The following is a 27249-nucleotide window of genomic DNA, read 5'->3' as shown; positions in this document are numbered from 1 at the left end:
CCGCACCTATGCTAAGGTGCGGATTCCGGGGGAAAGCTGCGGATTTTGATGCAGACAAATCCGCAGGTACATTCTACCGTGGACACATAGCCTAAAGCTCTCATGGACTTTGTTCCCAGCTGCCCATATAGACTGTGCCCAGTCTTAAAAACCGTGGTGGGAGGGCAAATGGCCAATCCAATGTACTTGCTGAGTCAGGAGGCATGACTTTGCCCTGTTTAAAAGGAAATACTTCAAGGTTTGAGCGCTTGCCAAATAGGGCACTCGAGCACTGTGCCTCCAGTTTTTTTTTTTTTTAATGGATGATCTTTTAAGGACTGTATCCCCATCTTTGCGGTGGATAGGTGCTATGGACAAAACCACTCCATGGTCTTCGTTGTGGCATCTAGGAAGGAACGGAGCTCTCAGACTTGAAGGGTCACTGATGTTGGCCTATGGGCCTTGTTTAGTGCATTGACTAGGAACTATTTTCTATTGTTTCTGGGGTCCTAACCTAATGAGACCGAGCCTGGGACAGCCTGAAACAAGAAAACACCAAGATACTGGAGAAGAAAAGAGTGATAATGATTTTATGCCTTTTGTATGCATATTTTGGTGTCTTGAAGACTCCTGTATGGCCGAGGACTACCGTGTTTAAAGAGGGGGCGAATGTGATGACCAGCAGTCTTGTGCTCACTAATACAGATTTACACAAATATGTGAACAATATTTGAAAGTAAAAGGCCTTTTGTGAACGTAGAAAAAGTCTTCAATCTTAGAATTTAGCTCACGAAAAATGGGAGCAAAAACAAAAGTATTGCTTTGAATTAATTTTGTTTAGTATATATTCGCTTAGCTGATGAGATTGTTAAGTAAAGAACCTGCTATTTTAGATTCCTAACAATGTTATATATATATATATATATATATATATATATATATATATATATATATATATATATATATATATATATATATATATATATATATATATATATATAATGTATATATATATATATATAATGTGTATATATATATATATATATATACAGTGCCTACAAGTGGTATTCAACCCCCTGCAGATTTAGCAGGTTTACACATTCGGAATTAACTTGGCATTGTGACATTTGGACTGTACATCAGCCTGGAAGTGTGAAATGCACTGCAGCAAAAAAGAATGTTATTTATTTTTTTATTTTTTTTTTTAAATTGTGAAAAGTTTATTCAGAGGGTCATTTATTATTCAACCCCTCAAACCACAAGAATTCTGTTTGGTTCCCCTAAAGTATTAAGAAGTATTTCAGGCACAAAGAACAATGAGCTTCACATGTTTGGATTAATTATCTCTTTTTCCAGCCTTTTCTGACTAATTAAGACCCTCCCCAAACTTGTGAACAGCATTCATACTTGGTCAACATGGAAAAGACAAAGGAGCATTCCAAGGCCATCAGAGACAAGATCGTGTGGGGTCACAAGGCTGGCAAGGGGTACAAAACCCTTTCCAAGGAGTTGGCCCTACCTGTCTCCACTGTTGGGAGCATCATCCGGAAGTGGAAGGCTTATGGAACTACTGTTAGCCTTCCACGGCCTGGACAGCCTTTGAAAGTTTCCACCCGTGCCGAGGCCAGGCTTGTTCGAAGAGTCAAGGCTAACCCAAGGACAACAAGGAAGGAGCTCCGGGAAGATCTCATGGCAGTGGGGACATTGGTTTCAGTCAATACCATAAGTAACGTACTCCACCGCAATGGTCTCCGTTCCAGATGAGCCCGTAAGGTACCTTTACTTTCAAAACGTCATGTCAAGGCTCGTCTACAGTTTGCTCATGATCACTTGGAGGACTCTGAGACAGACTGGTTCAAGGTTCTCTGGTCTGATGAGACCAAGATCGAGATCTTTGGTGCCAACCACACACGTGACGTTTGGAGACTGGATGGCACTGCATACAACCCCAAGAATACCATCCCTACAGTCAAGCATGGTGGTGGCAGCATCATGCTGTGGGGCTGTTTCTCAGCCAAGGGGCCTGGCCATCTGGTCCGCATCCATGGGAAGATGGATAGCACGGCCTACCTGGAGATTTTGGAAAAGAACCTCCGCTCCTACATCAAGGATCTTAAGATGGGTCGTCATTTCATCTTCCAACAAGACAACGACCCAAAGCACACAGCCAAGAAAACCAAGGCCTGGTTCAAGAGGGAAAAAAATCAAGGTGTTGCAGTGGCCTAGTCAGTCTCCTGACCTTAACCCAATTGAAAACTTGTGGAAGGAGCTCAGGATTAAAGTCCACATGAGACACCCAAAGAACCTAGATAACTTGGAGAAGATCTGCATGGAGGAGTGGGCCAAGATAACTCCAGAGACCTGTGCCGGCCTGATCAGGTCTTATAAAAGACGATTATTAGCTGTAATTGCAAACAAGGGTTATTCCACAAAATATTAAACCTAGGGGTTGAATAATAATTGACCCACACTTTTATGTTGAAAATGTATTAAAATTTAACTGAGCAACATAACTTGTTGGTTTGTAAGATTTATGCATCTGTTAATAAATCCTGCTCTTGTTTGAAGTTTGCAGGCTCTAACTTATTTGCATCTTATCAAACCTGCTAAATCTGCAGGTGGTTGAATACTACTTGTAGGCACTGTACATATCAGGATTCCTGAAAACAGGGGTGTGGACCATATGTAAATTATTTACTATTGATATAGGTTTGTTTCTTACACAATAGAGGTGACTATATTTTTCTTCTAACTGTACAACAATACCTTTCAAAGGGAATTTGTCCCCTCGAGAAACACTATTTAACTGCAGGTATAGGGTGAATTTGCAGGTAAACAGAGCTTACACCCTGTGTTGCTGCCTGACTGGAAGAGCAGTGGCTACAGAGAGAAAATTATGTTTTATTCTCCATGCTGCCACTTGCTCCCAAGTCATCTGGGTTGTGCAAGGAGTTGCCACAGTCATCTGTCCCTTTACAGTGAACATGATTGTTGTCACTGATTGGTATATTGATTGATAGCCTACTCTGTATGTGCAGCATGTGTGTGCAGAGCAGGCTGTCAAAGTTTCGGGAAATTAATTACTCCCTGCACCACCCCAATGATTGGAAGTGATCAGTGGCTCGAAAAATGAGACTCCATTTCCCCAATTTCGCAACTCTTCAAGGAATCTGGCAAACCAAGCTTTAAACACTATTTACCTAGAGGTTAAACCACATCTGCAAGCAAATAGCATTTCTAGAGGTGACATGTTCCATTTAAAGAGGTGTCCAGGACATTTGTAGGAATTCACTTTGACTACTAGCATTGTGTAATATACTATTGGATTAGGCTTGTTTCACACTTTGTGCTTGTCACATTACCACCCCTTATTCAATTTGCTAAGAGACAATCACATGCCAACCATTTTCTTTTCTTCTATTTTTGCTTCAATTTAGAAAAGCAGAGAAGAGAGAGTTTGGCATGTGATCATATGCAAATTTCACATAGAGCTGTGATTAGCGAGCACAGGGAGTGTGAAAACAACTGAATCCTCACACTTCATATATATTATACAGAATATATTTTTGGGGGATAGTCAAAGTTTCTAAAAGTTGTTTTTTTTTTAAACAGTGGTGTGCGAAAGAGGTTCATTCCATATCTTCTGTATAATCTATGAGCATAACATGTAATTTTCAAGCCACATATTTATTCTATTACTGTGTCCTATTGCCGTGGTAAGCTTGCTTATGTTCCCATATCTATGGAGTAAGCTTGTTTCTGGTATAGTATTTATGTAGTAAACTTGGTTCTGTTCCTGTACCTATATAATAAACTTGCATCTGTTCCCATAACTATGTACTAAGCTTACTTCTAGTACTGTATTTATGTAGTAGGCTTGATTCTGGTACCATATCTATGCAGTAAGCTTGTTATTGTTACCGTATCTATGTAATTAGCTTTGTTCTGGAGCCATATGAATGTAATAAGCTTGTTTCTGTTTGCGTATCTATGTAGTAAGCTTGGTTATTTTACCACATATATCTATTAAGCTTGCTTCTGCTCCTGTATCTATGCAGTAAAGTTGGTTCTGGTACCAAATTTATGTAGTAAGCTTGTTTTTGTTGCTGTATTTATGTAGTCAGCACTGTTTCGTTCTTGTATCTGTGCAGTAAGCTTTTTTCTGTTCCTGTATCGATGTACTAAACTTGCTTCTGTTGCCATATTTATGCAGTAAGCTTGGTTTGGTTCTGTTGCCATATCTATGCAGTCAGGTTGTTTATATTGCTGTATCTATGTATTCAGCATGGTTCTTGACTTGTATCTGCGCAGAAAGTTTATTTCTGTATCTATGTAAACTTGATTTTGCTCCCTTATCTATGTAATAATCCTTGTTTTGTTCTTATTTTAGGGGCATTGCAGCTATAAGTCCCCTTACCTGGCAGCCAGACTGGCTTGCAAAGTCTCCTTAAGGAGAATAGTGTTCCCCCGTGGTCCCCACATAGCTTTCTCATGAGCCAGATCAGACACCCCCATACTTTGCACTGACGAGGGGCAAGCACCCCGAAACACCGTGTCTGCAAATTGGGATTCTGATCTGGCTTATATATCCTGAGTCATATTGCAAAGGATTGTCGAAAATCCACTTGTGACTTTTAGGATCGCTACTTCCAATAGGTGGCGCTGTGCTAGAGTTTGTCTCCTTTACTGGAGAGACAATTTGAATATTTCCCAGGGGGGCATTGCAGCTATAAGTCCCCTTACCTGGCAGCCAGACTGGCTTGCAAAGTCTCCTTAAGGAGAATAGTGTTCCCCCGTGGAATTTTAGGGGCATTGCAGCTATAAGTCCCCTTACCTGGCAGCCAGACTGGCTTGCAAAGTCTCCTTAAGGAGAATAGTGTTCCCCCGTGGTCCCCACATAGCTTTCTCATGAGCCAGATCAGACACCCCCATACTTTGCACTGACGAGGGGCAAGCACCCCGAAACACCGTGTCTGCAAATTGGGATTCTGATCTGGCTTATATATCCTGAGTCATATTGCAAAGGATTGTCGAAAATCCACTTGTGACTTTTAGGATCGCTACTTCCAATAGGTGGCGCTGTGCTAGAGTTTGTCTCCTTTACTGGAGAGACAATTTGAATATTTCCCAGAGGGGCATTGCAGCTATAAGTCCCCTTACCTGGCAGCCAGACTGGCTTGCAAAGTCTCCTTAAGGAGAATAGTGTTCCCCCGTGGAATTTTAGGGGCATTGCAGCTATAAGTCCCCTTACCTGGCAGCCAGACTGGCTTGCAAAGTCTCCTTAAGGAGAATAGTGTTCCCCCGTGGTCCCCACATAGCTTTCTCATGAGCCAGATCAGACACCCCCATACTTTGCACTGACGAGGGGCAAGCACCCCGAAACACCGTGTCTGCAAATTGGGATTCTGATCTGGCTTATATATCCTGAGTCATATTGCAAAGGATTGTCGAAAATCCACTTGTGACTTTTAGGATCGCTACTTCCAATAGGTGGCGCTGTGCTAGAGTTTGTCTCCTTTACTGGAGAGACAATTTGAATATTTCCCAGAGGGGCATTGCAGCTATAAGTCCCCTTACCTGGCAGCCAGACTGGCTTGCAAAGTCTCCTTAAGGAGAATAGTGTTCCCCCGTGGAATTTTAGGGGCATTGCAGCTATAAGTCCCCTTACCTGGCAGCCAGACTGGCTTGCAAAGTCTCCTTAAGGAGAATAGTGTTCCCCCGTGGTCCCCACATAGCTTTCTCATGAGCCAGATCAGACACCCCCATACTTTGCACTGACGAGGGGCAAGCACCCCGAAACACCGTGTCTGCAAATTGGGATTCTGATCTGGCTTATATATCCTGAGTCATATTGCAAAGGATTGTCGAAAATCCACTTGTGACTTTTAGGATCGCTACTTCCAATAGGTGGCGCTGTGCTAGAGTTTGTCTCCTTTACTGGAGAGACAATTTGAATATTTCCCAGAGGGGCATTGCAGCTATAAGTCCCCTTACCTGGCAGCCAGACTGGCTTGCAAAGTCTCCTTAAGGAGAATAGTGTTCCCCCGTGGAATTTTAGGGGCATTGCAGCTATAAGTCCCCTTACCTGGCAGCCAGACTGGCTTGCAAAGTCTCCTTAAGGAGAATAGTGTTCCCCCGTGGTCCCCACATAGCTTTCTCATGAGCCAGATCAGACACCCCCATACTTTGCACTGACGAGGGGCAAGCACCCCGAAACACCGTGTCTGCAAATTGGGATTCTGATCTGGCTTATATATCCTGAGTCATATTGCAAAGGATTGTCGAAAATCCACTTGTGACTTTTAGGATCGCTACTTCCAATAGGTGGCGCTGTGCTAGAGTTTGTCTCCTTTACTGGAGAGACAATTTGAATATTTCCCAGAGGGGCATTGCAGCTATAAGTCCCCTTACCTGGCAGCCAGACTGGCTTGCAAAGTCTCCTTAAGGAGAATAGTGTTCCCCCGTGGAATTTTAGGGGCATTGCAGCTATAAGTCCCCTTACCTGGCAGCCAGACTGGCTTGCAAAGTCTCCTTAAGGAGAATAGTGTTCCCCCGTGGTCCCCACATAGCTTTCTCATGAGCCAGATCAGACACCCCCATACTTTGCACTGACGAGGGGCAAGCACCCCGAAACACCGTGTCTGCAAATTGGGATTCTGATCTGGCTTATATATCCTGAGTCATATTGCAAAGGATTGTCGAAAATCCACTTGTGACTTTTAGGATCGCTACTTCCAATAGGTGGCGCTGTGCTAGAGTTTGTCTCCTTTACTGGAGAGACAATTTGAATATTTCCCAGAGGGGCATTGCAGCTATAAGTCCCCTTACCTGGCAGCCAGACTGGCTTGCAAAGTCTCCTTAAGGAGAATAGTGTTCCCCCGTGGAATTTTAGGGGCATTGCAGCTATAAGTCCCCTTACCTGGCAGCCAGACTGGCTTGCAAAGTCTCCTTAAGGAGAATAGTGTTCCCCCGTGGTCCCCACATAGCTTTCTCATGAGCCAGATCAGACACCCCCATACTTTGCACTGACGAGGGGCAAGCACCCCGAAACACCGTGTCTGCAAATTGGGATTCTGATCTGGCTTATATATCCTGAGTCATATTGCAAAGGATTGTCGAAAATCCACTTGTGACTTTTAGGATCGCTACTTCCAATAGGTGGCGCTGTGCTAGAGTTTGTCTCCTTTACTGGAGAGACAATTTGAATATTTCCCAGAGGGGCATTGCAGCTATAAGTCCCCTTACCTGGCAGCCAGACTGGCTTGCAAAGTCTCCTTAAGGAGAATAGTGTTCCCCCGTGGAATTTTAGGGGCATTGCAGCTATAAGTCCCCTTACCTGGCAGCCAGACTGGCTTGCAAAGTCTCCTTAAGGAGAATAGTGTTCCCCCGTGGTCCCCACATAGCTTTCTCATGAGCCAGATCAGACACCCCCATACTTTGCACTGACGAGGGGCAAGCACCCCGAAACACCGTGTCTGCAAATTGGGATTCTGATCTGGCTTATATATCCTGAGTCATATTGCAAAGGATTGTCGAAAATCCACTTGTGACTTTTAGGATCGCTACTTCCAATAGGTGGCGCTGTGCTAGAGTTTGTCTCCTTTACTGGAGAGACAATTTGAATATTTCCCAGAGGGGCATTGCAGCTATAAGTCCCCTTACCTGGCAGCCAGACTGGCTTGCAAAGTCTCCTTAAGGAGAATAGTGTTCCCCCGTGGAATTTTAGGGGCATTGCAGCTATAAGTCCCCTTACCTGGCAGCCAGACTGGCTTGCAAAGTCTCCTTAAGGAGAATAGTGTTCCCCCGTGGTCCCCACATAGCTTTCTCATGAGCCAGATCAGACACCCCCATACTTTGCACTGACGAGGGGCAAGCACCCCGAAACACCGTGTCTGCAAATTGGGATTCTGATCTGGCTTATATATCCTGAGTCATATTGCAAAGGATTGTCGAAAATCCACTTGTGACTTTTAGGATCGCTACTTCCAATAGGTGGCGCTGTGCTAGAGTTTGTCTCCTTTACTGGAGAGACAATTTGAATATTTCCCAGAGGGGCATTGCAGCTATAAGTCCCCTTACCTGGCAGCCAGACTGGCTTGCAAAGTCTCCTTAAGGAGAATAGTGTTCCCCCGTGGAATTTTAGGGGCATTGCAGCTATAAGTCCCCTTACCTGGCAGCCAGACTGGCTTGCAAAGTCTCCTTAAGGAGAATAGTGTTCCCCCGTGGTCCCCACATAGCTTTCTCATGAGCCAGATCAGACACCCCCATACTTTGCACTGACGAGGGGCAAGCACCCCGAAACACCGTGTCTGCAAATTGGGATTCTGATCTGGCTTATATATCCTGAGTCATATTGCAAAGGATTGTCGAAAATCCACTTGTGACTTTTAGGATCGCTACTTCCAATAGGTGGCGCTGTGCTAGAGTTTGTCTCCTTTACTGGAGAGACAATTTGAATATTTCCCAGAGGGGCATTGCAGCTATAAGTCCCCTTACCTGGCAGCCAGACTGGCTTGCAAAGTCTCCTTAAGGAGAATAGTGTTCCCCCGTGGAATTTTAGGGGCATTGCAGCTATAAGTCCCCTTACCTGGCAGCCAGACTGGCTTGCAAAGTCTCCTTAAGGAGAATAGTGTTCCCCCGTGGTCCCCACATAGCTTTCTCATGAGCCAGATCAGACACCCCCATACTTTGCACTGACGAGGGGCAAGCACCCCGAAACACCGTGTCTGCAAATTGGGATTCTGATCTGGCTTATATATCCTGAGTCATATTGCAAAGGATTGTCGAAAATCCACTTGTGACTTTTAGGATCGCTACTTCCAATAGGTGGCGCTGTGCTAGAGTTTGTCTCCTTTACTGGAGAGACAATTTGTATATCTATGTAGTAAGCTCTGTTCGGCTCCTGTATCTCTACATTTTTTGGCATTGGCACACGACTAAAATTTGCCTGCCAGGCCCTGAACTGCAGTTATTTTTATGTAAAGTTGCCCGGGGTGGTAGCCATGGGTGAGTGCTAACTGTCCTGCACCCTGGCATGCTACAGAAAATTTGGGTTTGTAGGTGTATGTTTGCTAGTGCTGATACTTTGAGTACCTTCAGGCCAGACTCATTAAGCTCCCCACCAGGTCCAGGGGACTTTCAGTTAAGGACAACAGACACATTGATAACAACAAAGTACTCTTTATTTGGTGCAACACTTGAGCACAGAATATAAAAGGCTTCACACTTCATGGTATTTTCTGAATAACACAGATGCACAATCATTGCACTTTCTAGCGATGGCACTTCTCTTGTGAACAGTCTTTTAGTGAGGCAAGTTAAATTAGCCCTCCTTCTCTATGGCACCGGAACCCATGGGTCACTATGCTTAGCTGAGTATCCTGCACCCACAGCACAAACAGTTATCCCTTGTGAGGACCGCTCTTAGAACCTCATCACTCTTCCTTGTGTTCTCAGCTGGGCAGCACCCTCACTTCACCAAGTCCCCCATTACTGGCATACACTTGACTAAATACATTATTTCCCACAGGTCACCTGCAACTTGCCTGCCAATGTGACCACTGTAGCTAAAACAGGTTCCCATTAACGGTTTCTTTCTGTTTCTGTGCTGTTTGCGTCACACCACACCAACTTCACTAGAACAACCCCTTCCTTCTCAATACCCTCAACACACTGCCCACTAAAACAGGAACTTCCTCTCCTCCTGACTCTAAAACTCCTCCCTATCACTGGCTGTCTAGGAGTTTAACCCTTACTTCCTCGAACACAGAATCCTGTAGCCTACAGGGAAATCTAAACATATCAGGGAGACAATGACCTCTTGTGGTTGGTTTTAGTACTACGGTCATGAGGAGTAAAAAATGGTGTAATCACTAAGAACCATATAAGACTAAGAAGACGTACCAACGTTTGCACTAAAACAACTGATGTCTTCAGGGGACACACTAACAAAGGTCCACCCTTTTACAGGTAGAAAGGATTGATAATACACAATTTCTGCAATCAGAAAAAAGTAAGAAGGAGGTTTAAAGAATTTTTCATTTGGAGTGTTTAACAAATGAGTTAAATAGCAAATTCAGAAGAAGTCTACTAATGCAATCTTATAAACCCATAAGACTTGTTTTAACCATGATGGAATAAACAATAAGTTCTCAAAAAACACAGGAGCTCATGTACTGGCTTACTGTGACGCCAGCATACTAGAGATGCCGGAGTCCCTCTGTACCTTGTGCAGTGTTCCTATTTCCCTCTTCTCTGTCGTTCGTGTATAAGTGCAGTCCCCGGCTGTTGTTCTCAGTGGATGCCCACGTGATGGTCGGCTCTGCTCCCACCTGGGCTGCGGACTCTGCACATATTGTGTGGGGTTTCCTGCTCTCCAGCCTAAGGGGCGCACGCACGCACTTCCTAATCTTTTATAGGGAGATGTGCGCACCTTGCTAAGATGTCCCCAGCCTATTGCTGGGAGGCACCAGCTATTTAAGGCTCCTCTTCCTGATAGGAGGTGCAGAGCATTATGTGTCTTTGTATGTGCTTCTCCTGAAGGGCTGGTGTCTTCTGTTCCTGAGTCCAGTATACTCCCTGAGTCCAGTCACCTGTCTGAGTCTGGTATCCTGCCTGTAGTCCGATTAATCATTGTCCTGGCATCCTTAGGTACCTGCGTATTCAGGAACCGGCATATCCAGTTACTGGCAATCCCCCTGGACTCCAGCCTGGTCTTGTATTTGTGTTCCTGCCGTGTGATGTTCCCTGGCATCCAGCCATGTGATGTCCCCTGGCATCCTTCCGTGTGATGTCCCCTGGCATCCTGCCGTGTGATGTTCCCTTTCATCCTGCCATGTGAAGTACCCTGAGTCAGGGTACTTCACATGGCAGGATGAAAGGGAACATCACACAGCAGGATGTCAGGGTACATCACACAGCAGGATGTCAGGGTCCTTGAAATCCTGCCGTGTGATGTACCCTGACATCCTGCTGTGTGATGTTCCCTTACATCCTGCCGTGTGATGTACCCTGACAGCCTGCCCTGTGATGTACTCTGACATCCTGCCGTGTGATGTACCCTGGCATCCTGCCGTGTGATGTACCCTGACATCCTGCCGTGTGATGTCCCCTTTCATCCTGCCGTGTGATGTCCCCTGACATCCTGCCGTGTGATGTACCCTGACATCCTGCCGTGTGATGTACCCTGGCATCCTGCCGTGTGATGTACCCTGACATCCTGCCGTGTGATGTACCCTGGCATCCTGCCGTGTGATGTTCCCTTTCATCCTGCCGTGTGATGTACCCTGGCATCCTGCCGTGTGATGTACCCTGACATCCTGCCGTGTGATGTACCCTGGCATCCTGCCGTGTGATGTTCCCTTTCATCCTGCCGTGTGAAGTACCCTGACATCCTGCCGTGTGATGTACCCTGACATCCTGCCGTGTGATGTACCCTGACATCCTTCCGTGTGATGTCCCCTGGCATCCTTCCGTGTGATGTCCCCTGGCATCCTGCTGTGTGATGTTCCCTTTCATCCTGCCGTGTGAAGTACCCTGACATCCTGCCGTGTGATGTACCCTGACATCCTGCCGTGTGATGTACCCTGACATCCTGCCGTGTGATGTACCCTGACATCCTGCCGTGTGATGTACCCGGATATCCTGCCGTGTGATGTACCCTGACATCCTGCCGTGTGATGTACCCAGACATCCTGCCGTGTGATGTATCCTGCCGTGTGATGTACCCTGACATCCTGCCGTGTGATGTACCCTGACATCCTGCCGTGTGATGTACCCTCACATCCTGCCGTGTGATGTACCCTGACATCCTGCCGTGTGATAACTTTAGTATATTACATGGACCACAGATCCAAATATAAAGCACTGACCTGCTACAGCTAAACAGAAATGATAAAACTGAAAACTAGAAACTTAATTCAGTAAGACTGGAGTTGCACACACTGATCTTTAATGAAGGGGCCTGATGGGGTAAAATTCATCAAGATATAGGTAAGAATGAAAAAATAAAAAAGGTTAATCAATGCTGATTTATGAAGATAGGCAAAAATGAAAATAACAGGTTTATTCAGTAACAAAGCAAGAATTTAGATAGATAATTTAAAAAAATAAAACAAACTGTTACGTAAAAACGTTTTGCTTGAATTAAAACCCAGAATTCTGCCTTTAAAAAAGGAAGTGTTATGACTCTTTGTACCACTAAGCCTGATACTACAATTATGCTTCATTTGCTCCAAAATAATAATAAAAGTGCTCTAGAGCTAATGAAAGTTATAACATGAAAGGATAAAGCCATATCATAAAAAGGTATCCCCCTACAGTTGAAACCAGACGTTTACATACACTATTTAAAAAAGACACATCTGCATGTTTTTCTCACTGTCTGACATGAAATCAGAATAAATCTTTCCCGTCTTAGGTCAATTAGGAATCAAAATTATTTACTGTATATTTGCCAAATGCCTTAATAATGAGAGAGAATGTTTTAAGGCATTTTAATTACTTTCTGCAAAGTCAAAAGATTACATACATTTTTTTAGTATTTGGTACCATTGAACTTAGACTGTATGACTTGGGTCAAACGCTTTGGATATCCTTCCACAAGCTTCTCCCAATAGTTGGTAAGAATTTGGGCCCATTCCTTCCGACAAAACTGGTGTAACTGAGACATGTTTGTAGGTTGCCTTGCTAACACCTGCCATGCATAAATGGAGGCCACACATAGATACCCCTCAGACATGTATAGTATGCCAAGTAAACAGGTTGTGACCCTTCAATACACTTACAATACTAGTATTCAGTCCATACCTGAAGTCATATCTTTCAGTAGTCTGATAGTCACCACGTGGTCAGAGACCATCACCTGTACCTCTACGCGCGTTTCACCGCTCTGGTTTCGTCAGGAGGTATGGACTGAATACTAGTATTGCAAGTGTACTGAAGAGTCACAACCTGTTTACTTAGCATACTATACATGTCTGAGGGCATGTGTGGCCTCGATTTATGCATGGTAACATTCTGGAAATAATAGCTTGAATATTATATACACATGTATTAAATGGTATCCATTTGTAGCTCTCATGTAATCTATGGTTATTATACTTACATCCCATTATACGCAGTCTCATTACCTGGACTGCAGTAGGTTACTGAGTGTCTGTGCATGGAGACATTCAAGCATGTTTGCACTTATTTTTCAAACATCAATTTCTCTGCGAGTTCTTGTAATTTAGTCAGTACCGGTATCTAATCCCAAAATTTACTATTGTTGGTCACCGTCTGCTCAAAGATCGCTACCTTATGAATTTTAGTGCGGCTATACCATCTTTCCCCTACTCTTAACGAAACTGTTGTCCTATTGCCAAATGTAATTAATCGATATTTTATGCACTTTGCTTATGAATAAAAATAATTTTCACTTTTGAAAGCAATTCTAGATTCCTGTATTATTATTGTAGGTAGTATATGCTTCGGGTGATTGCCCATTTCGAAGACCCATTTCCGTCCAAGCTTTAAGGTCATGGCTGATATCTTGAGATGTTACTTCAGTATTGCCACATAATCTTCTTTCCTGATGATGCCATCTATTTTGTGAACTGCACCAGTCCCTCCTGCAGCAAAACAACCCAACAACATGATGCTGTCACCCCCGAGTTTCACAGTTGGGATGGTGTGCTTAGGCTTCAAAGTTTCTCCCTTTTTCCTCCAAATGTAACAATGGTCATTATGGCAAAACAGTTCAATATTAGTTTCATCAGACCACAGGATATGTCTCCAAAAATTAAGGTCTTTGTTCCTGTGTGCATTTGCAAACACTAATCTGTCTTTTTTATGTTTCTTTTGGAGTATTGCCTTCTTCCTGGCAGAGTAGCCTTTCAGCCCATGTTGATATAGTACTTGTATCACTATGGATATTGACACAATCTTACCAGCTTCCGCCAGCATCTTTACAAGGTCTTTTGCTTTTGTTCTTGGGTTGATATGCACATGTCTGGCCAAAGCACATTCATCTCTGGTACACGGAACCCCCCTCCTTTCTGAACAGTATGATGGCTGGACATTCCCATCTTGTTTGTACTTGCGTATAATTGTTTGTGCGAATGAACGAGGCACCTTTATCTGAAAATTGCAGCCAAGGATGAACCACACTTGTGCAAGTCCACAATTCTCTTTATGAGATCTTGACTGATTTATTTTTCCTTTCCCATGATGCTACACAAAGAAGCAGTGTGTTTCAGGTGTGCATTAAAATACATCCACAGGTGTGTCTCTAATTACAGTAACTCAGATGTTGCCAATAAACCTATCAGAAGCCTCCAAAGACATGACAATCATATTGTTTAAAGGCATAGTACTCTTAGTGCATCTAAATTTTTGACTTTGTAGAAAGTAAAAAAAATGCCTTAATGGGACCCTGTCAGGTGCAATATGCACCCAGAACTACAAGCTGTTCTGGGTGCATATTACTAATTCCTGTCTAACTGTCCCAGCATCTAGTAGTATACATAAAGAGATCTTTCGAAAAAGTATGTCTAAAGATTGTTTATAATATGCTAATGAGTACAGAGACTAGTCGCTCACAGGGGTGTGCTAACATGGTATTCAATGCTAACATCATCGGTGGTGATGTGCGTACATGTCTCCTTTGTCACGGCCTCAGACACCAGGTTTAGGCTCAGTGCACATGATTAGAAGTTCTGGCACTTCCAGTCATGCGCACTAGACCTCTTTGAAGCTGTGACGCGTACACCCGGCTTCATAGTGCACATGACCGAAGGTGCCGGAACTTCTGATCATGCGCACGGAGATTATATCCGGTGTCTGAATTTTTGCCGTTGTCACACAGGCTGGGGGCACGTCTGACTACAACCAATCACAGACGCTATTGGGCGAGGAAAGCAGTGCATATGCATGAAGGCTAATGCATGGTACCGGAAATGAATGATCAGTCTGGAAGCAGTGCATAGCCGTGTCGGAGCCTTGGTAAGTATGAAGCGCTTGCTCCTATCCCTTATGCCACCATTTTTAATCACTGGATTCTGGTCCCCATAAACTTATATGGCATTTGGCCCAAAATCAGATTTTTTTTTAAATCTAGTTGGACCTTACAGGCCCGGTTATCTGTGAGTCCGCCCATCACTATTCCCTAGTTAACTCTGAAAAGAGATACTGTAAGTCAGTTAATCTCTTCACTACATTATTTTGTGTTCCAGATATTTTTATTAAATTAAAAAGGGGAAATAATACAGGAAATAGAAGGAATCATTAGCAGATGAATTAAAGCAAAAAAATTCTTTCCATAAAGCAGATTCCTAAGGAAAGAGTGGGTAAGTTAAGGAATGGGGTAAGGGGATGGGAAAAACTTTAGTAGGGAAGGGGGAGAAGAGGAGGGGAATGGAGAATCAAGGAGTATTCTTAACCCCATAGCGACGGCCTAACGTCTCAAGACGTCGGAAAAACAGGGTACTTATTCTGTTCCAATGCTTTGAGACGTCAGGCCGGAAAAAGCCTGTAGCGCCCCCCAGTGATGGAAAATCTCGGGGGTTTCAGCTACCGGAGATAGCTGAGACCCCCAAGATTATGAATCGGGGTGTTTTTTTTGGACCCCGATAATGTGATTGCCGGTATACATCGTACACCGCCAATCACATAAAAAAAAAAAAAGGCAAATAATACTGATTTCTTTCCCATCTGACATGATCAAACATGTCAGATGATAAAGAAATATAAGCCCCTAGTGCCCCCAAAACCCCCGGTACCGGAGAAATCAACCCCCACCACCCCCACCCCCTCCGGAACATCCAAAATGGCGCCGCCGCGCGCCGAAAACTGCAGCCACCGCCGGCTCTGCATTCATTTCTCTCTGATCTGAAATGATCAAACATTTCAGATCGGAGGGAAATGTCCTCCCCGAGCCCTCCTCCGGGACACCGGAGCCCTCTTGTCCACCGCAGCCCCCTCCGGTTCTCCAGAGCAATCCCCTCTCCCCTCCGGAGCATGCAAGATGGCGACGCGCACAGTAGCGCGCAGCCGCATTCATCCTCCTTCCCTCATTTCTGTTGCATGTGACATGTCACATGCGACAGAAAAGTCGTCCCTAGGTCCTGCCAGGTCTCCCGTCATCACCCCCTGTCAGCCCCCGGTCTTCCCCGTTACCTGGCTGCCGCTCTGTTCCCGCCATCACTCCGCCTCCCTCTGAAAAGCTGGAGGCGCATGCGCAGACAGCGGCTGTCAGCTGGCTCCCTGCAAGCAGGGACGCTGAGCTCACTACCGCAACTGCTGTACTGTGGACCGGGGGAGTGTGAGTGCAGTAATCTGCAGCCACACGTCTCACATGGAGGGCCTGCTGTTCCAGAAAATGGGGGGTACGTTCTCTCAGCGTGCCCCTCATATTCTGGAATGAGGTTACTGCAGGTCACTCTGCCCTAGGTTGGGCCGAGGCAGTGTGAGTGCAGTATTCTCAGATTACTGCAGCCACACTGCTCACAGGAAGAGCTTGCTCTTCCAGAAAATGGGGGATACGTTCCCTGAGCGTGTCCCCCATATTCTAGAAGGTCCAGAACCTCCAAAATGGATTATGGCGGACCGGAATTTTTTTTATCTTCAATAAATTGGTGGAAGAGGGAATGTTTTGGGGCGTGTTTATTTCAAATAATTTTTTTTTGTCGTCTTTAATTTTTTTCTATTACTGACTGGGTTAGTGATGTCGGGTATCTGTTTAGATGCTGTGACATCTCTAACCTCTGGGCTTGCTGCCAGGTGACATTACACATCTAGCATCAACCCCATTTATTACCACATTTGCCACCGCTCCAGGGCAACGGGATGAGCTGGGGCGAAGCGCCAGAATTGGCGCATCTAATGGATGCGCCACTTCTGGGGCGGTTGCGGCCTGCTATTATTAGGTTGGGAAAGGCCAAATAACTATGGCCCTTCCCACCCTGATAATACCAGACCACAGCTGTCTGCCTTACCTTGGCTGGTAATCCAATTTGAGGGGGATACAACATTTTTTTTTTTTTTTTTTAATCATTTATAAATAATTATAAAAAAACAGCTTGGGGTGACCTCCAAATTGGACCACCAGCCAAGGTGAAGCTGCCAGCTATGGTCTATAGGCTGCAACCCTCTGCTTTACCCCAGCTGGCTATCAAAAATAGGGGGGACCCCACATCGTTTTTTTAAATTATTTATTTATATTTGGGCTAAATACAAGGCACAACACAATGAAAGTCACTAACGGGCACCAGCTTAGAATATGCAGGGGGTAGGACATTATATATGTGTTAGATATATATCCATCCATCCATCAATCCTAGCTCTTTAGGCTATGTGCCCACAATCAGGATTTGCAGCATTTTGGATGCAGAGTGTTTTCACTGCGTCCATAATGCTGCGTTGTGCAGTACAAGCACAGCGGAAGGATTTTTAGAAATCTCATGCCCACATCACTTCTTTTCTCTGCAGCATAAACTGACCTGCGGTGCGGCTTCCTGAGCAGCAGGATGTCAATTTATGCTGCAGAGAATAAAGTGTTCTTCGGAGGAAGAATAAAGTGTTCTTCGGAGGAAGAATAAAGTCTGCAGCAGTTTGAACCCAGAGTGTATACACAGGTAGCTGCGTTCTCCCGTGGACAACACTCACATCTCTGCAGGAGGGCTGGCACTGCATCCTAGACAGTGTTGCCAGATTGTGGGCACATAGCTTAAAAGTGAGAAATTTGGCGCAACAGCAACATTTTTGTGAAGTACCTGTAGATTCAAAATTCTCACTATACCCCTGAATAAAGTGCTTGAAGGGTCTAGTTTCCAAAATGGGGTCACTTGTGGGGGTTTCTGCTGTATAGGTGACCTAGGGGCCCTGCAAATGCGACATGGTGCCCACAATTTGTTTCAACTTTTACAAAATTCAAATCATGCTCCTTCCGTTCCGAACCCTACTGTTTGTCCAAACATAGCTTTTTTTCACCACATATGGGGTATCACTGCGCTCATAAGAAATTGGATAACAAACTGTATGCTCCATTTTTTGGTATTTCCTCTTGAAACGTGAGGAATTTTGTGCTAAAGCAACATTTTTTTGAAAAAAAAAAAAAATCTAAATTTTCAATATGACTACCTAAGGTTATGAAATTCTATGAAGTATCTGTGGGTTCAAATGCACACTATACCCCTAGATAAAATCCTTGAGGGGTCTAGTTTCCAGAATGGGGTCACTTGTGGGGGAGCTCCACTGTTTAGGCACCTCAGGGGGTCACCAAACGCAACATGGCGTTCGCTAATAATTCCTGCCAATTTTGCAGTCAAATGGTGCTCCTTTCCTTCCGAGCCTTGCCGTGAACCCAAACAGTTGATTTCCACCACATATGATGATCAGCGAACTCAGGAGAAATTGCACAATACATTTTATGGTGCATTTTTTTCCTGTTACCTTTGTGAAAAAAAAGCTACCTGGTTAAAATAACTTTGTGGTAATTTTTTTTTTTTTATTTTCACGGCTTAACATTATAAAATTCTGTGAAGCACCTGGGGGTTCAGGGTACTCACCAAACATCTAGATAAATTCCTTGAGGGGTCTATTTTCCAAAATGGGGCCACATGTTGGGGAGCTTCACTGTTTAGGCACCTCAGGGGCTCTCTAAATGCAACATGGCGTCCGCTATTGATTCCAGCCAATTTTGCAGTCAAATGGCATTCCTTCCCTTCCGAGCCCTGCCATGCGCCCAAACAGTTGATTTCCACCACATATAAGGTATTGCCAAACTCAGGAGAAATTGCACAATAAATTTTATGCTGAATTATTTCCTTTTACTCTTGTAAAAAAAAAAAGCTACCTGGTTGAAGTAACGATTTTGTGGTAAAAAAATAACATTTTATTTTCATGGCTCAACGTTACAAAATTCTGTGAAGCACCTGGGGCTTCAATGTAGTCACCAAACATCTAGATAAATTCTTTGAGGGGCCTAGTTTCCAAAATGGGGTCACTTGTGGGGGGTTTCTGCTCTTTAGGTACCTTAGGGGACCTTCAAATGCGACATGGTGCCCGCAATCTTTTTCAGCCAAATTTCCTTTCCAAAACTCAAATACTGTTCCTTCCATTCCAAGCCCTCCCATTTGTCCAAACAAAGGTTTCAGACCACATGTGAGGTATCACCGCGCTCATAAGAAAGTGGATAACAAACGTTGAGGTCAAATTTTTGGAATTACCTCTTGAAAAAGTGAGAAAATTGATGCTAAAACAACATTTTTGAGAAAATTATTAACATTTTAACATGACAACGTAACGTTAACAAAATCTGTGAAATACTTGTGGGTCCAAAATGCTCACTATACCCCTAGATAGAGACCTTGAGGGGGTCTAGTCTCCAAAATGGCGTGACTTGTGAGGGGATTCTTCTGTTTAGGTACCTTAGCGGACCTGTAAATGTAACATGGTGCCCGCAATCTATTTCAGCCAAATTTGCTTTCCAAAATTCAAATATTGCTCCTTCTGTTCCGAGCCCTCCCATTTATCCAAACAGAGGTTTTTGACCACATGTGGAGTATCAACACGTTCATAAGAAAGTGGGTAACAAGTTTTGGGGTCCATTTTTGTTGTATTATTTCTTCTAAAAGTGAATAAATTTGGGTTAGAGCAGCATTTTTAGGTAAAATTTAATTTTTGCTTTTTTTCATTCCACATTGCTTTTGTTCATGTGAAGCACCTGAAGGGTTAATAAACTTCTTGAATGTGATTTTTAGTACTTTGGGGGGTGCAGTTTTTAGAATGGTGTCACTTTTGGGTATTTTCTGTCATCTAGGCCTATCGAAGTCACTTCAAATATGATGTGGTCCCTAAAAAAATGGTTTTGTAAATTTTGATGTAAAAATGAGAAATCGCTGATAAACTTTGAACCCCTCTAACTTCCTAACAAAAAAAAATTTTGGTTCCAAAATTGCGCTGATGTAACATGGACAAGTGGGAAATGTTATTTATTAACTATTTTGTGTGACAGAAATCTCTGGTTTAACGGTATAAAAACTCAAAAGTTGAAAATTGCTAAATTTTCAAAATTTTTGCCAAAATTAAATTTTTTTCATAAATAAACAAAAAATATTGTCCTAAATTTGGTACTAACATTAAGTCCAATATGTGACAAAAAAACAATCTCAGAATCACTGGGATCGGTTGAAGCGTTCAAGAGTTATAACCTCATGAAGTGACACTGGTCAGAATTGCAAAATTTGGTCTGGTCATTAAGGTGAAAATTAGCTCCGTCAATAAGGCGTTAAACATAGCTGAAAAAGCTTAAACTATTGATTTCTGATAATGCATTAAACATAAGGAAACATAAACAATGTCCACAAGTAAATAATAATAAAGGGGGAAGAAAGAGGGGATAAAGTAAGAAGAATAGAAAAGAAAAAGTAAAAAAAGAAAACATTGAAGAGAAGAGATGCTTAGAAAGGACAAGGGAAAACTTCTGTCCAAGGCTGCCATTACGGTAATAGGAAGAGAAAGTATTGTTTACAGTAGCATGACACATTTCAAAATAGTTATGAAGGGATACTTTACCAATAATGTCTGTCATGGAAGGTAATGTAGTTTTTCTCCAGTTGTCAGCTATAGCATTCTTCGTAACTACATTATTTTGAATCCACGCTCACACATGAATGTTCCTCCATCAGATCCTTTGTGAATTATGGTTCCAACTGTTATTTATATTGCAATGCCCATGTTCACTGATACATCAGTCACAGGGTCCAACAACCGCGACAAAGAATGAACAAACATTGTTCTAATGTCACTAATTAGAACAGCACAGTATGTCCAGACTTTAAACCTTGAACACAGATCTGACTTCAACAGGATCACGATCCTTCCTTCCTATAGAGCATTTTCCAGTGGAGTCACCAGACATAATCCAATACACCCCACGCTGCTTTAACGTTTGCAAACTCTCAAGTTTGAATTCAAATGGGTTTGATGAAGTTGTTGAAATAGCCTTTCATGTTTTTATCATTTTAAAACTATTTATTGAAGTCCTCTCTTTTATTCATGTATATAGTATATGTATAGGGCGGCACGGTGGCTCAGTGGTTAGCACTGCAGTCTTGCAGCGCTGGGGTCCTGGGTTCAAATCCCACCAAGGACAACATCTGCAAGGAGTTTGTATGTTCTCCCCGTGTTTGCGTGGGTTTCCTCCGGGTACTCCGGTTTCCTCCCACACTCGAAAGACATACTGATAGGGACTCTAGATTGTGAGCCCCAATGGGGACAGTGTTGCCAATGTATGTAAAGCACTGTGGAATTAATAGCGCTATATAAATGAATAAAATTATTATAAATTATGTACACATACAGATAGGGCCAGAAATATTTGGAGTAACACAAGTTTTGTTATTTTAGCTGGTTACTAAAACATATTCAAGATACAGTTATATAATGAATATGGCAATACTGGTGAAAGGTTCATTGGCAACCAAGGCTTCCTGACATGCATGTGGAAGAAAGACTAGCACATGTAATCAAGTCCTACAGAAGAGCTACTGCAGCACTAATTGCCTAAAAATTTTAACATTGTTTATGGTACAACAGTTTAAGAAAACACAGTGGCTCACAGATTGCTAGATATAGGGCTTCATAGGCACAGCGTGGTCAGAGTATTCATGTTCAGCACTGTCCACCTCCAAAAATTACACAGTTTGAACCTGTGAGCATCAGAATTATTAGATCAGGAACAAAGTAGATGTGAAACTGTTACTGCACTGCTGAAGATATTGACATAAATCCATGAAAAAACTGAATGCAGGTGGTTTTATTCAACGCGTTTTGAAGTGTCACCCCACTTCTTCAAAAGGAAATCCACCAATATGATTTTGGTGGATTTTCTGATGAATAAGTGTGATGACACTTCAAAACGCGTTGAATAAAACCACCTGAATTCAGTTTTTCCTGAATTTATGTCATATCTTCAGCAGTGCACTAACAGTTTTGCATCTGCTTTGTTCCTGATCTGCGTCAGCTTTTTTTGCACGTGGACTCTGCAGCTGCTGATTACATGCTTTAATTCTGGTTGTGTGACGCACAATCCAATAAAGTGAGCACAGTCATTTATTACTTTTATATTTCCTTTGAGTAAGACCCTATTGCGCATTTTCCCTTCAGCTTTCATCAGAATTTCTAAGAAATGGCAGGTGGTTTGTATACATTTCGTTTAACATAATGTAGACAATTAGGTAAGAAAAAGTTGGCACCAAACCACATTATGGGAAAAAAAAGCAAGTAGCGTGATACTCTGCAATGTTCTGCAGGTAGACCTTGATCTAGATTTTAAGATATTTAAACATACCACTTTGGCAAGGTCCACACTAATACAGAACTCTTCGCTGAATTGTGTATCGCTCAGCGGAGAGCTCTATTATTGTCAACATGATCTTAATCGGCTTGATTGAAGTCAATGTCTTCATCGGGGCTGAGTTAGAATTCAGATTTTTGTAGATTCGTACAGAAACCATTACATATGGCTCAGTGTTAGTGAAGAGCACTACTATATTAGTGTGAAACTAGCCTTACCTAAACATTGTTGTAAACCAAGTATAGCCCTTAATTATGTAGTATTTTCCTTTGGTAGTGAGTGTGACTGCTTTCCTCAGGATAATGCCCCTTGCCATACTACATGAATAGTTCAATAATGGTTGAAGGAATATAGCTAAATGTTCAATATGTTGTAGTTACTCAGGTCTCAATCCAATCCAATAGAGAATTGGTGGATGGTGCTAGACAAACTACCATAATTTTAATCCATGGAATTTACACCTTGCAATTTACAGGACTTAAAGAATCCACTGTTAATGTCTTATAGTACACAATGTACCACAGGATACCTTCAAAGGTCTTTTAAACTCCATGAAGACAAATGTTTGTTAGATACAAAGCCCATGTACAGCAAATCCAACCTTACTGGAGCTGTGGAACATTTGATGGTATCGTCTTGTGATAAATTTATCTCACTGCATTATATAAAAAAAAATTAGATACAGTCTTGGCTGAAAGTGTTGGTACACTTTAAATTGTATAGGAAAATGAAGTATTTTTTCCTAGAAAATTATTGCAATTACATGTGATTTGTTATAGACATGTTTATTTCTTTTGTGCATATTGAAACAACACAAAAAAAAAAGAAAATTGGACATAAATTCACACAAACCTCCAATAATGGGTGGCCAAAATTGTTGGCACCCTCAACTTAATATTTGGTAAACAGTGCACACCCTTTCGAACAAATAACTGCAATCAAATTGCTTCCTATAATCATCAACAAGCTTCTTACATCTCTCATCTGGGATTTTGAACCAGTCTTTTGCAAACTCCGCCAGGTCCCTCCTATTTGAAGGTTGCCTTCTCCCAACAGCAATTTTAACATCACTCCACAGGTGCTCAATGGGATTTAGATCCAGACTCAGTGTTGGCCACTTGAGAACTTTCCAGTACTTTGTTTTCATCCATTTTTGAGGGCTTCTTGAAGTATGTTTGGGGTCATTGACCCATGACCTAGGACGCAAACTGGGCACTACATTGCGACCCAAAATCTTTTGGTAATCTTCAGATTTCATTGTACCTTTAACAGAGTCAAGGCACGTAGTGCTAGAAGCCGTAAAACAATCCAAAACATCTTTAAGCCTCCACCATATTTGACTTTTGGTACGGTGTTCTTTTCTTTTAAGGTTTCATGCTGTTCTTGGTAAACAGTCGAATAATGTGCTTTACCAAAAACCTCTGTTTTGGTATCATCTGTCCACAAGACACTTTCCCAGATGGATTTTGGCTTACTTACATACATTTTGCCAAACTGCAGTCTAGCTTTTTTGTCTCTGTGTCAGCAGTGGGGTCCTCCTGGGTCTCCTGCTATACCATTTCATTCAAATGTCGAAGGATAGTTTGTGCTGATGCACCCTGAGCTGGCAGGACACATGGAATTTCTTTGGAACTTGATTGGGGCTGCTTATCCACCTTTCAGACTATCCTGCATTGTAAACTTTCACCAATTTTTCTCTGCTGTCTACATCCAGGGAGATTAGCTACAGAGCCATGGGTTGTAAACTTCTTTATTATGTTGCGCACCATGGACAAATGAACATCAATATTGCTGTAGATGGCCTTTTAACCTTGACATTATTGATATTTTTCAACAATTTTGGTTCTCAACTACTCAGCAAGTTCTCTTCTACTTCTGCTCTCCATGGTTAGTGTGTCACACACAGACACACGATGCAAAAACTGAGTCAACTTCTCCCCTTCTGGTTTCACGATTTTCATATTGCCCACACCTGTCACAGGTGTTACTCTAATTTTGGAAAGGTGCCAACAATTTTGTCAGGCCCATTTTTAGAGTTGTATGTGAAATTATGTCCAATTTGCCTGGTTTTCCCTGTGGGTTTTTTGTGTTGTTCCAATACACACAAAGGTAATAAATATCTGTACAACAAAATGTGTAATTGCAATGATTTTCTGGGAGAAATATTTCATTTTTCTGGAACAATATCAAGGGTGCCAACAGTTTCGGCTAAGACAGTATATATATTCCTTCAATGCATTAGTGTCTCTTTAAAACTGTAATGTATTAACATTTGTATATGTGATTAGAAGTAATTGCACATGGTAATGTAAATTTGTAAATTCTAATATTGTTTGTGATTGTACAAAACTGACTGACTAATGTCTTAACTTTTTCTCCTATTAAATACTAGAAATGTGGATCTGTCTGAAAAGAGATTCCAAATGAACAGTTTTGAAGCGGACTTTGGTAGAAGGTTAAAAGGTGAAAGAATATTTAACCAGCAAGGAGCAGAAGAATCTAGGTCACTCTTTCATTGCTTTATTAATGAGGTTGATCAGTCAGACAGAGCAAAGTCAAGTGACAGATCAATTGACAATGGAATTGTTATTCACCAGACTGTTAGAAACCGTGTCGTTGAAGAGGATCCTCATGCAAAATTCAACATTCCAAACTTTGTGAGCACAGACCAAAACTCATCTTCAGTTGATGAGGAGCTTCTCATTTATGACCCACCTATCATATTGGAAAATAAACCAGCATGTTCAAGCCAACATAACCTTATGAATTGATCAGACTTGTTCCAATATCAAAGTGGAAGTACAGTGTATATAAAAAGTCAACACACCCATGTAGAAATGCCACACTGTTGTGTAAAAAAATTATACCAAGAAATACAATTTCAGAACTTTTTTTAATCTTTAATGTCACCTATAATCTGTACAATTCAATTGAAAAAAACAAACAAATGTTTTTAGGTGGGCAAAGAATAATAAAGAACCAAAATAATGTGGTTGCATAAATATGCACCCTATTAAGATAATGCTTTGTTGACGTACCCTTTTAATCTATGACAGCATTCAGTCTTTTTGGGTAGAGTCAATCAGCATGACGCATCTAGAATTGGCAATTATTGCACACTCATCTTTATAGTAGTGCTCCAAATCTGTCAAATTGCAACATCTCCTGTGTACAGCCCATTCCAGGTAAACCCACAGATTTTCAATTGGATTCAGGTCTGGGCTTTGGCTGGGCCATTCCAAACCGTTGATCACTTTCTGGAAAAGCCATTCTTTTGTTGATTTGGAGGTATGCTTATGGTCATTATTGGGCTGAAAGATGAAATTCCTCAACATCAGCAGCTTTTTTTACAGAGACCTGAAGGTTTCAATGCAAAGTTTACAAATATTTGGAACTGTTCATTATTCCCTCCACCTTTTTTTAAAGCTTAAGTTCTAACTGCTAAAAAACAGCCATAAAATATAATGCTACCTCCACCATGCTTCACTGGTGATATGTTGTTCTTTTGTGATGCACAGTGTTGGCTTTGCTTCAAACATACTTTTTGGAATTCTGGCTAAAAAGATCAACCTTGGTCTAGTCAGACCAAAACATGTTTTCCCCATATACTTTTAGCACTTGATGTAGGTTTTGATAAAACATAGCTGAGCATGGATGTTTTTCTTTAGTAAGAAAAGGCTTCCATCTTGCTAGCTTACCCCAAAAGCCAAATATAATCAAGAATATATGGAATTATCTCATACAGAACATAACCAGTACTTGCCAGAAATTGCTGCAACTCCTTTAATATTTCGGTAGGCCTATTGGCAGCCTCCAGGAACAATTTTCTTCTTGCATTTTTAGCAATTTTTGAGGGAAGTCAAGTCCTAGGTAATGTCACTGTTGTACCAAATTTAAGCTACTTCTTAATGACCATCTACAAGTACTCGCATTTACAGCAAATATAAGGAGGTATATACAAGACCCATTCATTGTGTGTTAAAACAAAAGTAGTGAACTGCTGCAAATAAGTTCAAAGCTATAGAAACTGTTCCAGGGTATATCTAATGACTTGGAAGTTTGTTTGCACCCTTCTCCTAACTGATAAATTTCAACAATGAGATCCCTTTTCTGTTTTGTAAGCGGTTTATTCACCACAGCTTTTCTGTAGTATCCAACTTTGAAAATGTTAGGAAAATGTGTACTCTGGCTGTGTGTGCAGGGAGCCGGCGTCTGGCAGCCTATAACTGCGTACGCTGGTAACCATGGTACACATCGGGCAACTAAGCAAAGTGCTTTACATAGTTACCCGATATGTACCATGGTTACCAGCGTACTGCTTACAGGCTGCAATACGCCGGCTGCCTGCATTCAGATAGTTAGTCTCCCGCCGTCAAACACACCGATGCGTGTTGCACAACGGGAGACCAACGAGCAAAAAATAGTCCTGATCGTTTTGTAATGATCAGCGACCTCGCAGCAGGGGCCCGCTCGCTGCTGCTTGTCACACACAGCGAGATCGCTAGCGAGGTCGCTAATACGTCACAAAACCTGTGACGTTTCAGCGATCTCGCTAGCAATCTCGCTGTGTGTGACGGGGGCTTTACTTGCAGTACTGCTCCAATCAAATAATCAGAATCACTGTAAATGACAGTAACTGTTTACTGACTATTATTCTGATTAACATGAGTTAACTTGTGATTGGCTAAATTCTGAACACAACCACTTTCCTGATTATTAGAGGGTGTTCACACTTATGCAACCACATTGTTTAGGTTTCTTTTTCATTCCCCCTTCAAAATTATTTTAGGTTGTGTTTCAATGGATTTGTGCATATTATGGATGACGTTAAAGATGAAAAATGTAATAAAGAGATTCTTCTTGGCATCATCTTTTTTACATGACAAAAACTTGGTATTTTAACATGGATGTGTAGACTTTTTTATATCTTGTTT

The 27249-nt window shown here is 42.2% G+C and overlaps 1 protein-coding gene across 1 annotated transcript in view; it reads left to right on the top strand.

Moving 5' to 3' along the window:
• MRAP2 (melanocortin 2 receptor accessory protein 2) overlaps positions 1-26531 on the top strand; it is a 206950-nt gene extending 180419 nt beyond the window's left edge. Inside the window, exon 4 of the mRNA XM_075338423.1 lies at positions 24708-26531. Coding sequence (XP_075194538.1) covers positions 24708-25086 — 379 coding nt within the window. The 3' untranslated portion in view covers positions 25087-26531. The remainder of the gene's footprint in view (positions 1-24707) is intronic.
• The last annotated feature ends 718 nt before the right edge of the window (positions 26532-27249 follow it).

The sequence above is a fragment of the Anomaloglossus baeobatrachus genome, chromosome 3 (assembly GCF_048569485.1).
Source record: "Anomaloglossus baeobatrachus isolate aAnoBae1 chromosome 3, aAnoBae1.hap1, whole genome shotgun sequence".
In the NCBI taxonomy this organism is placed as follows: Eukaryota; Metazoa; Chordata; class Amphibia; order Anura; family Aromobatidae; genus Anomaloglossus; species Anomaloglossus baeobatrachus.
The sequence above is the reverse complement of the archived record's forward strand: the minus strand, read 5'-3'. Positions and strand labels throughout refer to the sequence as shown.